Here is a 14,711-nt window from a genome sequence, read left to right as displayed (position 1 = left end):
AGGCAGGGCTGGGGGGAGTGTATGCCGGATCCGGTATAAAGTTGTTACACCCCGGAAAAAAAAATCCTATGCATGTACAATGCGTATAACAACAATGAAGGGCTTGAGTGTATGACGTGTTACTAAGTCGGGAAAGACTAATTATGAATTTTCGGGAAATAAGAAGGTTGCGAAAAAATTTCAGACTCAGTGGTCGTAAAGGGCACTATACGGCCCGTAAAGTGATTTACGGACCATATAGTGCAATCGTCCTCCAGCTTGTTAAAATCTCAACTTTCTGTAAATTGTGAACATGGTTAAAAAAATGACTTGGAGGACGGACCGTAAACCGGTTTACGGACCGTAAACCTCAGTCGTAAATTGCCATGTTTTCCAACCAAACTTTTTGTTTCTGAAATGATTAAAGACGACCATGGAGGACGGACCGTAAATCACAATACGGTTCGTAGATGGTGGTTTACGACCACTGTTCATCTCGACAAGAGTTCATTAAAGATCAGATTTTGGGATTATTAAAAAGGGACTTAAGCCCATTTCACGTCATTTTCCACCCAAACACTTCAAGAAAACTCTAGAGTGTTCTTCAACACTTCAACCATAAGAGTATAAAGAAAATCCAAAGAACCTAAGATTATCAGCATTAAATTCTTGAAATCAAGTGTAAGAACTCATTAAAAGATCATCTAGGTCAAGGATTTCCCAAGAAGGTGAAACTAGGGTTTGGTCCAAGTGAAGTGTGGCAACTCAAGACTTGTTCAACCATCAACCAAGGTAAGTTTCATGATAAATTCATGTTGTTTGAAGTATTGGAAGGTTCACATGCTTGAAATATAGAAAAACATAGAAATGGGTCATTATGGAGTGAATAGTGATATAAGTGCATGATAGTGGAATTGAATCATGAAAGTTGAAGAGTTGTGATTATAAATACGTTATAATAATGTCTATGACATGAAACAAGCGTTAAATGCGTGAAAACACAAAGATGAGCTAGAAGTAAGAATAAGGGAAAATTGGAAGGAATTGGTGGATTTGGGTTAGGGTGTGTAAATGATAATTGTTGCTTGTAATATGACGAGTAATATTGTGAAGGTTTAGGAGTTGCAATAGAACGGGGGAAAAGTAGTGGAGACAAGGGAAATGCCGCCTAGTTTTCTTTAGTAATAATGATGCGTTTTCGTAATCCGTTAACTAACATGAACCAAATTCTCTCGTGAAGGTGACGACGTGGTATTGAAGGAGAACAAATGAACGACAACGTAGCTAAGCGAGCAAGGTATGTGAGGCTAGACCCTTTCATTCTATGGCATGAATCCCTTGACGCGATCCCCTCCCTTTCCATGAGTCAAAAGATATGATATGATGTTCCTAACGTAAACGATGTTGTTCCCCGTATACACTCACCTTATACGTCGATCCCTTCAAGGTGGGACAGAACAATCATATACATCCATAATAGAATCGAGGGTACACGACCTTACGTCACCTCGAGGGAACACAGTTAATCTAGAGTCCTTAGGCATGTATAAGAACAAGCATGTTTATTAGATATATTACTATAAGTATTTTCACACGAGCATGTCATGATTGCATTTACACCGGGCCTAGTTGGCCGGGCAGACACCGCTTCGGCGGGCGGCGATACGGATACACCGGGCCTAGTTAGCCGGCCAGACACCACTAGTGGGCGGCATGAGATGGTACCCCGGACACGGGAGGCCTGGACGCGGGCTCAGATTATTGATTATCACACTGTTCCGACATGGACGGACAGCTTGCATGTCATGCATTCATGAGATTATGATAAGTATGAGTAAGATAGCATGCATTACTACTCCTATGATTATTATACAGATTCAGATGTTTTATTTGGTGCTCTCACTATTTTACTGCTGCCTTCCTTTATTGATTATGCCTCTCATACTCAGTACAATGTTCGTACTGACGTCCTTTTCTTTGGACGCTGTGTTCATGCCCACAGGTAGACAGGGAGGCGAGTTGGATCCAGATACTTAGGAGCTGTCAGCTATCGAGAGCACTCCATTGTCCGGAGGTGCTTATGATTTCTCTTTTTGGTTCATAATATATATATATATATATATATATATATATATATATATATATATATGTATTTTGGGCATGGCGGAGCCTTGTTCCGCCCATAGTATGATATGTCCGTAGAGGCTCGTAGATGCGTATTGTGGTGTGGGTAGTATGGTCTCACATTTTTCATGCATATGTGCATTTATTATTTTGATGTACAAAAGTATTTATGTTTTCATACAATTATAATCTTTTCCATGTCTTAAGTATGAATGTGATGATAAGGTATTAATCGAGTAAGAGAAGTAATAGAACGAGCGGTGCTCGGCGGCTAGCTCCGGGTACCCGTCGCGGCCCCTAGTTGGGTCGTGACAAAAGTCCTTAAGGAATAACTAAAGTTATGCCGGAGGGGGCATAACTTTTCCTCAAGGCATAGTTTAGTTATGCCTTATGGGGCAAAACTTTTCCTTAAGGAACTATGCCTTATGGGACAGACTTTTAATTAAGGCATAACCAAAAGTATACCCAAAGGCAGAACTTTTTCTTAAGATATAGACTTTGCCTTATAAGACAAACTTTTAGGTATGCCTTAAGGAAAAATTACGCCTTATGTGGCATACTATAAAAGTTTGCCCATTAAAAGTATGCCCCCGCCGGCATAAACTTGTGAAGGAATTACCAAAGTTATGCTGGATCCGGCATACTTATGTCAAGTCTGCCCATAAGGCATAAGTATGTCGGGTCCGGCATAAGTTTAGTAATTCCTTAACAAGTTTATGCCGGTGGGGGCATACTTTTAATGGGCAAACTTTTATGCCGGACCCGGCATAAACTTGTGAAGGAATTACCAAAGTTATGCCGGACCTGACATACTTATGCCAAGTCTGCCCATAAGGCATAAGTATGCTGGGTCCGGCATAACTTTGGTAATTCCTTCACAAGTGTATGCCGATGGAGGCATAGCGAAATTTTAACTCTGCCTTGCGATTTTTTTTTAAAATTTTGACTGTGTGGGGATTCAAACCTGGAACTCATAAGGTTTAGCCGAAAGACAAATTTTAAAGATTTTAAATATGAGAGGTAAAATTTAAAGACCACACCAAAAGAAGGGCAATTCTGCGAGTTGCCCCTTGACCAACTGTATGTAAAAGAGAGTTGCCCCTCGACCAACTGTATGTAAAAGAAAATGTTATCTTATTTGAGCTCGTCTAAACAAAACGGCCCATTTTCAAAGGAATAAGTTAATTTATTATACGTCGATCAACGAACCTGCAAATTCACAAATGAAAAGGAAAAAAGAACCTTGTTAAATGGGAAAGCTTTCTTCATAGTGTTAAAATGGAGTCCTCCATTACGTAATATTTTGTCTTTCAAACATAACTCCTTAAATTTGTTAGTAATTCCACTTAAACATTCAAATTAAAATTTATTTCAATTAAGCACTTAAATACATAATAATGTACTCTTATGAGTCATTAAAATCTCATACCTATTTCAATTTAGGCTGACGTAATTAATAGATACTTGAGAATACGCGCAAAATAATTTTTAAAGTTTATACTAATATGAACAACTTATTATATGTTTAGGTGTTCAATTGAAACAAGCCTTAATTCGAATATTTAAATAAAATTTACGGTAATATAAGCAATAAGCTGCTGTCTATGTCTTAAGCCAAATATTTTTATAGTACAATTAAATAAATCATTTTTTTAATGCTAAGTAAAATAGTTGGATGGCGTATTCACATCACAGAGTCCTTTATAAATATGCATAAATTATCGGTAATCTTCCTCTCATCTTTCCTTTCTGATCACCTCTCACACCGTTACCCCTCTTTCCCATTTCTCAAAACCCTAATCTTCCATTTTCGTAAACCTCTCCAATTCCACCCATTTTCACCGACCCATTAACCCGTTTAATCGACCCGTTTCTTCAATTCCACCAATTTTCAATCCTTTCTCCTCAATTCCACCCATTTTCACCGACCCGTTAACCCATCGAATCGACCCGTTTTCTTCAATTCCACCCATTTTCACCGACCCATTAACCCATCGAATTGACCCGTTTTCTTCAATTCCACCAATTTTTAATCTTTCTCCTCAATTCCACCCGTTTTCACCGACCCATTAACCCATCAAATCGACCCGTTTTCTTCAATTCCACCAATTTTCAATCTTTTTCTTCAATTCCACCCGTTTTTCACCCACCCATTTGCTTAAAAGATTAATCTTTTCCTTCAATTCCACAACAAAAAAACCGATCTTTTTCACCATATGGGTACCTTTAGGGTTCCATCGGAACCTTCAAAATCCCCAAATTCATCATCATCATCATCACAACCAACAACCACAACATCAACTTCTCGGATCGATACGATTAATGGGTCGCACGAATTTAAGGTTGAAGGTTACGCGTTATCGAAAGGTATGGGAATTGGGAAATATGTAACTTCTGAGATTTTTACTGTGGGTGGTCATTCTTGGGCTGTTTACTTTTACCCTGATGGTAAAAGTGCTGAGGATAATGGTACCTATGTTTCGCTTTTTATCGCCCTTGCTAGTGATGCTACTGATGTTAGAGCTTTGTTTGAGCTGTCTCTTATGGATCAGAGTGGTAATGAGAGGCATAAGATTCATACTCACTTTGGTAGGGTGCTCGAAACGGGTCCTTACACGCTCAAATACCGCGGTAGCATGTGGTAATTTTTTTCGCACATTTGTAGCTTTTTATCAATTGTGGTTGAGTTGATTTTTTTTTTTTGTTTATGTTGCCAATGGTTGGTATATACTTGCATTAATTTCATGTTTTGAGCAGTAATTTATATGTTAAAAGACAAATTGTGAGTGACGGATCATGAATGATATAGAGGATGCGCAAGACCCACGTACTTTGGATTGAGGCATATATGAGTTATTCATTAATATGGTTATTTCTAGTTTAGTTGATTTTTGTTTATGTTGCCATTTGTTAGTATACACTTGCATTAGGTTCACGTTTTGCGCAGTAAGTTATATGTTAAAGACAAATCTTTAGTGCTGGAACGAATTGGGTCAATGAAAATTCCATTGATATAGAGGATGTGCTAGCCCCAAGTAATTTGGATTGAGGCATAGTTGAGTTATTCATTAATATGGGTTATCTCTAGTCCTTGAATTGTTTGATCTGGAAAGTATTTTTGTAATCTAGTGGTTTACATCATGGGCTGTGTTGGTACATTTACTTTGGAATCATGTGAATTGAGTGCTAATCTGCATAAGCTGAAGTTGAATGTTGAGGATAAGTGGGATTTAGAATATGCTGGACTGCTTTTGGCTCTAATGCTGTATAATTAACTTCCCTGCATGCAGGATAAGTGGTTATTGGACAAGGTATGTAAGTAGCTTTGTCATGATGCATAATTTAAGGACGAATTCCGTATGGCCAAGTCTAGATATGGTAACTCCATTAGGCTCGTCCCATAATCGATTCTCTTGATACTAGTGTTTCCAAGAGAGGGTAGGGCTAAGAATGAGTCAAATGGTTCGTCATTTATGGTTATTTTTCACCAAGTGGTCCTACTTGGATAGGTGTTCTTTCATTCACCTTTTATTCTTTCAATAATACTTGTTTATGAATCCTTCTCCTGAACCACTATTTTTTTTTTTTTTGTGAGAAGTGTCTTTTTTATTCTCTAAAAGGTGACAGCCTTTTAGATTCTTTGCCATGGTTCGATTAGAGTTCAGTGCGTTCTAGTTCTTATCTCCTTTGTGCAGGAAAGGGGGTTTTCCTTTTAAGCCACAGTATTCAATGACTGATACAATACAAGTATTTTGAGAATGATAGTGTTATTTTTTTAAAGGGCTTAATACTAAACTAACAGTAGTCTTCTTTTTCTTTGTTGTGGTAGTTTGCATGCCTCCAACCTTCTGGAATCTTTTCCTAATCTAGATTAGCTCTCTTTCTAATCTAGTTTCACCCTTCTGGAAACTTTTCCTTTCTCTCTCGTCATTGATTTTTTCTTTTGCATTTAGAGTGTAGCATTTGATAGGGATCCCCATTACGTACATAGGTTTATTCCTGTGATTCTAAGTGGCATAAATATGCTCCTGCCTACCTGCTATAACATGGCAATGTTTCAGGTTTTGTTATTTTCATTTGGGCCTTTTGTGTATAGTCTATGCAGTGTATATCTTTGCTCTTTCTCTTCCTTTCAAAAATACCGCCTTTTACTGTGAAACATGCCGTCTTGGGTATGTCCATAATTAAGGTCACCTTGTATTTCATTATCTCATTCGGCTTCCCAAACTGGACCTCCTAGGTTCTGCGGCCGCAATATTAGGACCAGCCTCGAAATCGCATTGTCCACAAATCACCCTTAATGTGGTTTTGGCCTCTATCAAAAAAGTAGAATTGAGTGTCACTCATAGGAATTAGGATTATACATTCTGTTTGGAACACTATTCACCTGAAAGTGTTCTTTACTGCATGGGCCTCTAAATATCTTATTGCAACATGATTTTTTCATTTGGTAGAAAAAGAAAAAAAGAAAAAGAACAAAAGGATGAACATCTTAACTTTTATTTCAAAGATTTCCTTGGTTGAGGGATGTCCACATGAGTCCATTGCTTGAGGGATACTGCTGAACATTTGCTTCATTGTGACAGTGGAGGGATCGCCTGGTGGTGGAAATGATCCCACACTCCCAACCGTGATTGGGATTGAGTTACCAAGAGGGGGAATGGGAAAGGCAACTATTGGCCTCTGGAGAGGAGCTTTGGTTTGGGGGTTTACCATATAAAACAACACTTTTAGTTCACATTACTGAAAGCAATGTGTGAAAGAAGAATTTTCTCGTCACAAAACTGTACTTTCTTTTTGGATTAGGTAAATCTATGATAGGGATATTTAGGAAATATTTTTTATTAGCTTATCGTCATTTTAGGAAAAATATTTGGGGAATTTTAGTTCTCTATTGTACATGTACTCTTGTATTGCTTCTTCCGTAGTTAATATATTGACCACTTCCAGTTTCATGGTTGCCTTTGCAGGGGCTATAAACGCTTTTTCAGGAGAACATTATTAGAAACATCAGACTACCTTAAAGATGATTGTCTCTTGATCCAGTGTACTGTTGGTGTTGTAAGATCATACAATGAAACACCGAAGACTTTCTCCCTGCCTGTGCCACCGTCAGACATTGGGCTTCATTTCGGGCAGCTCCTAGAGAGTGGAGAGGGAGCTGATATAAAGTTTGAAGTTGAAGGTGAAGCCTTTGCTGCACACAAGTTGGTTCTTGCTGCCCGCTCCCCTGTGCTTAGGGCACAACTCTTTGGTCCACTAAAGGAAGAGAACGTACAAAATATTAAAGTTGAAGAAATACAGGCTCCAGTATTCAAGGTTTGAATTCATCTCTTTCTTTCGCATGTCTGTTGAACCTTATGATGTATTATTCTTTATGGAGGGAGGTATTTTGCCCATGGTTGCTCTAGATTAAGTGTTGCGTGTCCCAATCTAAAAACCAAAAAATGCTGTCACATGACATGGCCGTACAATACCTATTGTCGTTTTATTTTCCTTCTTTTTTTTTTGGGGGGGGGGTCACAATTTTATGGCTATTGTGCTAATAGATGCTGATAGGTTTACTTGATTGTTTTCACTTCCCTTCCGGAGTGATATTTGTTGCTATAGCTAGAATATGCAGCGTTACATTTTTAATCAACCTTTTAGTCTCCTATCCCCAGTGAAACTATGTATTAGCGCATCTTTTGGAGATTGTACTTCCACAACCTTTTAACTCCTATCTCCGTGAAACTATGTATTAGCACAACTTTATGCGACACCTCCGTTTTTAGACTGTCCCAAGAAGACATCTTCTGATAATCAGAAACATTTAACTTTAATTTTTCATTCTACCCTTAATGACATGATTTTATAGCCATGAAACACTTCTGGTATGTAGGTAATAGAGTTGTAGAGTGTTGTCTTGTTAGCAGTTGTTGTATTACTCATGTAGTTTCTTGTCCTTCGATGTTTGTTATTATCTATTATTTCTTGTATGGCTTGTAGTTACTGTTCCGTTTTTATATGCTTTGACATGACTTGTTCTCTTCCGTTACTTCTTTTTCTACCTATTTGGAGTTACTTTTCTTGAGCCGAGGGTCTATCGGAAACAGCCTCTCTACCTCTCAAGGTAAAGGTAAGGTCTACGTACATTCTACCCTCCCCAGACCCTACTTGTGGGACTATACTGGGTATGTTGTTGTTTTGTTGAAACGCTTCTGGTATGTTTTAGACCACAAGTTTTGGAAGTCCTTTTTTCTTCTTCAACTCTTTGCCCAGTCAGATAATCCCCCTGTTCCAGTTTATGTGACATTTTTCTTTTAGTCTGATCCAAAAATACTTCTACATTTGGATACAATTGACGTAAAACTTCACATTTTACCCTTAATGAGAAACTGTTATAGCAACACCAATGTTATTGCATGTTTAAGACCACCAGTTTTAAGGGTTTTAGGGCCACACAAATGCTATTGATGGCATGTTTTAGACTACAAGTTTCAAAAGTCTTCATTTCTTTCTTAAACTCCGTGCCGTTTCAAACTATGTCACGTAAATTGGAGCTGAGGGAGTACTTTCACATAAAATGGGACGGAGAGAGTAATATCGGTCCTGAAACTTGGATTTTGACTTAGCAAAGTTGTGAAGCAGTGACAAAATCTATCAACATGGTATTAGAGTCTTCTGTATACAGAATCTTTGTCATGTATTATTCTGAGGCCATAATAGTTATTGAATGTCAGATTTGTGCCAGTCTACTCCTTAAGAAGTACTGGTAAGGTTTTTTAACCCTCGTAGTTAACTTTAGCAAGTCCCTTGGGGAGGATTATACCATCATAACTCGTTATGAAATGGTTTGGAAGTTGCACAAGGCAGAGGACAAAATGATAAATATCATATCAGGGTAATTAGGAGTCATTGTACGTGCAAGTTGGAATCATATGCTAGCTATCCTTAATTTGTTGCATTTGTTAAGTTGTGCTTCATGGAGATGTAGGTTTTGCTGAAGGAAAGTAAACTTTACTAAGATAAGCTGGAATCTTATTTATGTTCAATTGGGTTTATGTAATGGAAGTTGGGTTGAATTTTCGGAAACTAGTATAGTGTTAGCTGGAGTAGTTGGAAGCAGAAAGCGAAAAAAGCGCCAACCTCTTTATTGCGGGTTTAATCACAAAGTGAATTGACGTGTGGTCTTTAACAAAGAAAGGTGCTAAAGAAGAAATAATAACAAATAACAAATAACAAATGCATGTAATACAAGGAAAAGGAACTACAGGCAAAATAGTAACTATTTGGACTAACGAATTGAAATACGTATAATTAAGAGGAATCTATGATGTAAAATCATGTCAATCAAGAACGATTTAAATTTCTGATTTAGGTGAGATGTAATTTTATATTTTTGGAGCTAGTTTTCTGAATCCGCCTAAAGAGCATGTTTGGGAAGCTTAAAGACAAACGGGTTGTCAACTTTTTTAGACACCAAAAGGGGTTGTTCGATTGTTAAGTTGGAACTGCAACTGATTTTCACGGCCTTTGTTAACGTCTTTTGGAACATTTTATTAAAATAAATAATTACAGTTCGCCTTTTAAATAGCGAACTGTAATTTAATTTTTTTTTAACAGTTCGCAGGCCTTTTTATCAAACTGCAACTTGTGACTTTTTATTCCCAAGTCACGAGTTTGTTTTTATTCAGGCCTTGGGAGTTTAAAAAAAATTCATTAGATCTCATGAATTAAAGAAAAAAAAGTTGCAGATTCAAATGTCAGACAGTTGAATAAAGACATGTGTGCAAATTATTGTTTGGTCATATCAATATTGAAGACATCTGTGCAGAGCATTGTTTGGTCATATCAATATTAAATTACTCCTTAAGAAACGTTGCAGACGATCGTATTTGAGGGAAATTGGAAACTTTTGCCCTACTTTAGGACGGGTGCTGTATCTAACCGAACCTGCTTCGTACACAACTTCCACCACCTTAAAATAAATCAACTTTTACATGAGTTTCTGTCATTTTTTTTGAGATGACCACAAAAACGGTGAAGTGAATTATTCCAAAACAAGGGATGTGCTGTATATTTTTTTGAGATGAACACAAAGACTGCGAAGTAACTCGAGTGTTTTTTTAACAGTTCGCTGGCCTTTTATCGAACTGCACCTCGTGACTTTTTATTTCCCAAGTCAGGAGTTCTGTTTTTATTCAGACCTGGGGACTTCTAAAAAATTTGTCAGATCTCGTGACTTAAAGAAAAAAAGTTGCAAATTCAAATGTCTAGACATCTGTGCAAAGTATTGTTCGGTCATATCAATATCAAAGACATCTGTGCACAGCATTGTTTGGTCATATCAATAGTTATATTACTCCTTAAGACGCGTTGTAGACGATCGTATTTGAGGGAAATTGGAAACCTTTGCCCTGCGGCTGTAACTAACCGAGCCTACACACAACTTTACCAGCCCAAAATGAGTTTCCCACATTTTTTTCAGATGATCACGAAAAGAGCAAAGTAAATTGCTCCTAAACAAGGGATGTGCTATATAATTTTTTTGAGATGAACACACAAACGGCGAAGTAAATTGCTCCGAAACAAGGGATGTGCTATATATTTATAGTGAACTGTACAAAAGTTACGAGTTGCAGTTCGATATATGTGAACCGAACTGTACAATTTTAAAATATAATAATATGGATATTGATATGACCAAACAATGTTTGCACAGATGTCATTAATATTGATATGACCAACACTACTTTGCAGAGATATCCTTATTCAAATATCTGACATTTGAATCTGCAACTTATTTTTCTTTAAGTCATGAGATCTGACAAAATTTTTTTGTCACGAGATCTGAATAAAACAGATTGCGGGACTTGGGAATAAAAAGAATACTGCTGCAGTTCGAAAATTGGCCTGCGAACTATAAAAAAATATTACAGTTTGCTTGCTGACAGGCGAACTGTAATTAATTCACTTTTATAAATGCTGCAAACGATGTTAACGGAGGCCGTGAAAATCAGTTGCAACTTAAATATCCAACATCCCATTTGTCTTTAGGCTTCCAGGACATGCCCCAGTTAGGCGCCCGACTCCTAGTTTTCTGATATTAAAATTTTAACTTATTCTTAACAACAACAACATACCCAGTGAAACCCCACAAGTGGGGTCTGGGGAGGGTAGAGTGTACGCAGACCTTACCCCTACCTTGGGAGGTATAGAGGTTGTTTCCGATATTCTTAATCACTGAATGTTCATTCTTATTGTTTTCTATTGTCTAGTATTGCCCTTTTAAAGACTAAACCCATAGATCATGAGGCACGTGCCTTGGCGCCTATGCTAAAATGCCAGCTAAGTGAGGCGAAGCACACAACCTGGTTCTAGTACACTTCAGGGCTTAAGCGTCAATCAAATGAGCCTTCGATTTTTTCTATTTCTCACTAAATTACATGTAAAGCAGGTAGTGGCCCCTAAAATCAGGAAATAGCGAAACATTGAGTGTGTGTGTGAGAGAGAGAGAAGTTTCTTTTTGCTGTTCCATCCTAGCAGCAGTGAGGTTAGAACCACGAACTACCGGAGCTGGTGGGGGAAAGTTGTGCTATTTATTATATGAGCTTAACTCGAACTCAATTTGAGCATACACATTAAGGGACCTGAGCTTGAATGGGTCGAGCTCTCTTCAATGCTCACAGACCAAAAAATATATTTTCTTTAGGAATAATATAATTTGAGTCAAAGGACGGGGGGCATTACTTCACTGGGCCAAATGAGTTCAAGCTTACACGCATAGAGCTCAAGACTGGTTTGAACTTCTTGGTATTTGAGGCGAGCTTGGCTTGCAATACTTGAGTTGAAGCTCAAACACCTACGGTATCGATTGACTCTAGAGGTGTTTGTCTCCTTTTATATTCCCTAGTGATTTCTATGTTGGCTATGACACTTTTGGCTCTAGTAATTTGGCTTGCAAACTATCTGCATATTGTTTTTCCTGCCTAGAGTCCAGCAGGCTCATTACTTCTCTCTCTATGCTTTGCTATGCTTTACTTTGTACTGTTTCCTCATTTAACTATGCATTGAGATATCTCTGTCGATATTTTCATCAAATAGCTCTTATTCTTTGTTACGCTTATTTTTTTTAAGTTTGACTGTAGTGACCCTGGCTTCTGTGGTTTAATTTTAAAAAAGAATATTGGCAACTGCTAGAACTAATCTTTTTTTTCCTTCTCTTTTCAGGCGTTGCTCCACTTCATCTATTGGGATGCTCTCCCTGATTTACAAGAGCTTGTGGGTCTCGATACCAAATGGGCAGTTGCGTTAATGGCTCAGCATCTGCTTGCTGCAGCTGACCAGTATGGCCTTGAGAGATTGAGAGCACTTTGTGAGGCTAAGCTTTGCGAGGATGTTACAATCAACACTGTTGCTACAACTTTAGCTTTGGCAGATCAGCATCATTGTGTCCAACTGAAATCTGTGTGTCTTAAGTTCATCGCGTTGCCTGAAAATTTGAAAGGTGAAGTACTAGATGCCTATTAATTGGAGAACTACTCTTTCATCAGTTTTTAATTGAGCCAGCATTTAATTACGGTGAAAGCTACTTTGACGGGAATATTGATTTCTCTATGATCTCTCTAGTTTGGCTTAACATAACAGGTTGTTTCAGTAGCGTGGTTATTATATGAATAACGGAAAAGGCTCAAATATGCCATCGAATTATCGGAAATGGCTCATTTATGCCACTCGTCAATAGTTTGGCTCATTTATGCTCTCGAACTATCAGGAATGGCTCATCCATGCCATTTTCAGTAAAGTCGATTTTACAATACCAGATATGACACTTGATCACCAATTAGAGGTCCACGTCGTTTAATTAAACCAGCACAAATTAAATCCTAAATTAAACTAAAACCCGACCCACAAATTTGTGTTGGTTTAATTAAACGACGTGGACCTCTAATTGGAGGCCAAGTGTCATAACTGGTATTGTAAAAACCTGCGTTAATGAAAAATGGCATGGATGAGCCATTTCTGATAGTTCGATGGCATAAATGAGCCAAACTATTGACGAATGGCATAAATGAGCCATTTCCGATAGTTCGATGGCATATTTGAGCCTTTTCCGTATGAATAATCTTGCTTGAATTTATGAGCGCACTTCAGCCCTTTGCCAATTAAGCCACCAGGCAAGGCATTCCCAATATGTTTCTCTATGTACTCATCTATTGGTGATCTTGTGCTTGCTAATATCTCTTGGTCTTCAAATTGTAGTTTCAGTTTAGCTTGCAGCATTAGCGTTTTCAATTTTTCTGCTACCGGACCTGGAAATTGTGCCATGGGCAAAGGGGATAATTTTTTAATGGGCATGAAAAGATCTTTTCCTGGTTGGACACGCTTTGGCGTGAACATCTTGTTTACACTGTTGTCAGGACAAACTTTTGGCTAGATGTCATCTCTCTGCACTTCAGCTATTTGTCCTGTTGTTGGATAATCTGACTGATTTTCGATTTGTTTAAGCTCTGATGCAACCAGAAGGATATGTTTGACTCTTTTATTTGTTATCAGCTGTGATGCAATCAGAGGGATTTGATCACTTGAAGGAGAGTTGTCCTTCTGTCATCACGGAATTGCTGAAGTATGTTGCTGGGATGAATGAACATGCAATCATTTCTTACGTACATGGTGGGCACATTCTAGATGGCACTGATGTGAATGGAAGAAGAGTGAAGCAAAGGATATATTGAGTGCAAGCCACATATTTGATGCTGTGTGCAATTTATAATGGCATTGCCATCATTTTTTAACAAGTTCCAATTGGTAAAGTAATTGATTGTTGTATTACTAGTTCCGTTTCCAAAGTGCATAGAGTCCAGGAACGCTATCGTTGATCACTCATTGTTCTGTTTCTGAGCAAATGATCTTTAATCTAGAGTGGATTAGGAGGTGCCTACGATTTGTAGTAGGTACTTAAATAATTCTCATTTTAGGACTAAGTCTCAGCAGTCACGTTTGGGTCCAAACACTGGTTGATTCTGCTATAGTGAAGATTTTAGTCTTGTCAAGTTAAGCCTATTCGGCTGATTGGTCTGATTTTTTGTGTTATGTCGTTCTCGTGTATGATTGAAGATGATATTCTGGTTTCTACTGTTGTTTAAATACAAGTACTTTTTCCCATTTCTCTTTGTGCTCTCCTAATTTTATTATTCAGTTTCCTAAAGTTGAAAATCCGACACTTGTATGGTGTCTCTGAGGGAACTCTGGGAAAACAGAGGTGGTTATTCTATAAAATCAACAATTAAATTGTTAAGTTTGCATCAGCGTTGGATATCTGATGAAAATTTTCCTCATGCACCTATAGCAAGAGGTTCACAGATGTATACTTGTATATTACCACACATCATAAAAAGACAAAATACTGATTAAATTTGCAAATTTGTGCTTGAATCTTGAGAATGAATGGAAACATAGAGACAAGCAGAAATAAATTTAATCAAAAGATTCAACTAAGCATGTATTTACAAGTTACATGTAACATTTTTAGGCGATGTATGTAGGTTGGAATGAAATTAACCTGAATTAAGCGGAATAAGTAATAGAGGATTCACATGGTAATCTCCTTTGATTTGGAATTAAGC

At 37.7% G+C, this 14,711-nt stretch overlaps 1 protein-coding gene across 1 annotated transcript; it reads left to right on the top strand.

Moving 5' to 3' along the window:
* Positions 1-3,814: 3,814 nt before the first annotated feature.
* On the top strand, positions 3,815-14,250 carry LOC132645016 (BTB/POZ and MATH domain-containing protein 2). Its single transcript, XM_060361746.1, has 4 exons — positions 3,815-4,744; positions 7,074-7,422; positions 12,316-12,592; positions 13,642-14,250. The coding sequence occupies exons 1-4, from the start codon at positions 4,320-4,322 to the stop codon at positions 13,818-13,820; spliced, it is 1,230 nt and encodes a 409-aa protein (XP_060217729.1). The 5' UTR covers positions 3,815-4,319; the 3' UTR covers positions 13,821-14,250.
* The last annotated feature ends 461 nt before the right edge of the window (positions 14,251-14,711 follow it).

This window comes from Lycium barbarum, chromosome 6 (genome assembly GCF_019175385.1).
Source record: "Lycium barbarum isolate Lr01 chromosome 6, ASM1917538v2, whole genome shotgun sequence".
In the NCBI taxonomy this organism is placed as follows: Eukaryota; Viridiplantae; Streptophyta; class Magnoliopsida; order Solanales; family Solanaceae; genus Lycium; species Lycium barbarum.
Note: the sequence above shows the minus strand (reverse complement) of the source record. Positions and strands in the feature narration are given on the sequence as shown.

Coding starts and splice junctions, on each gene's coding strand:
- LOC132645016 (XM_060361746.1), top strand. CDS start 4,320: ATGGGTACCTTTAGGGTTCCATCGGAACCTTCAAAATCCCCAAATTCA. Junction 4,745..7,073: donor AAATACCGCGGTAGCATGTG/GTAATTTTTTTC, acceptor TTGCCTTTGCAG/GGGCTATAAACGCTTTTTCA. Junction 7,423..12,315: donor TACAGGCTCCAGTATTCAAG/GTTTGAATTCAT, acceptor TTCTCTTTTCAG/GCGTTGCTCCACTTCATCTA.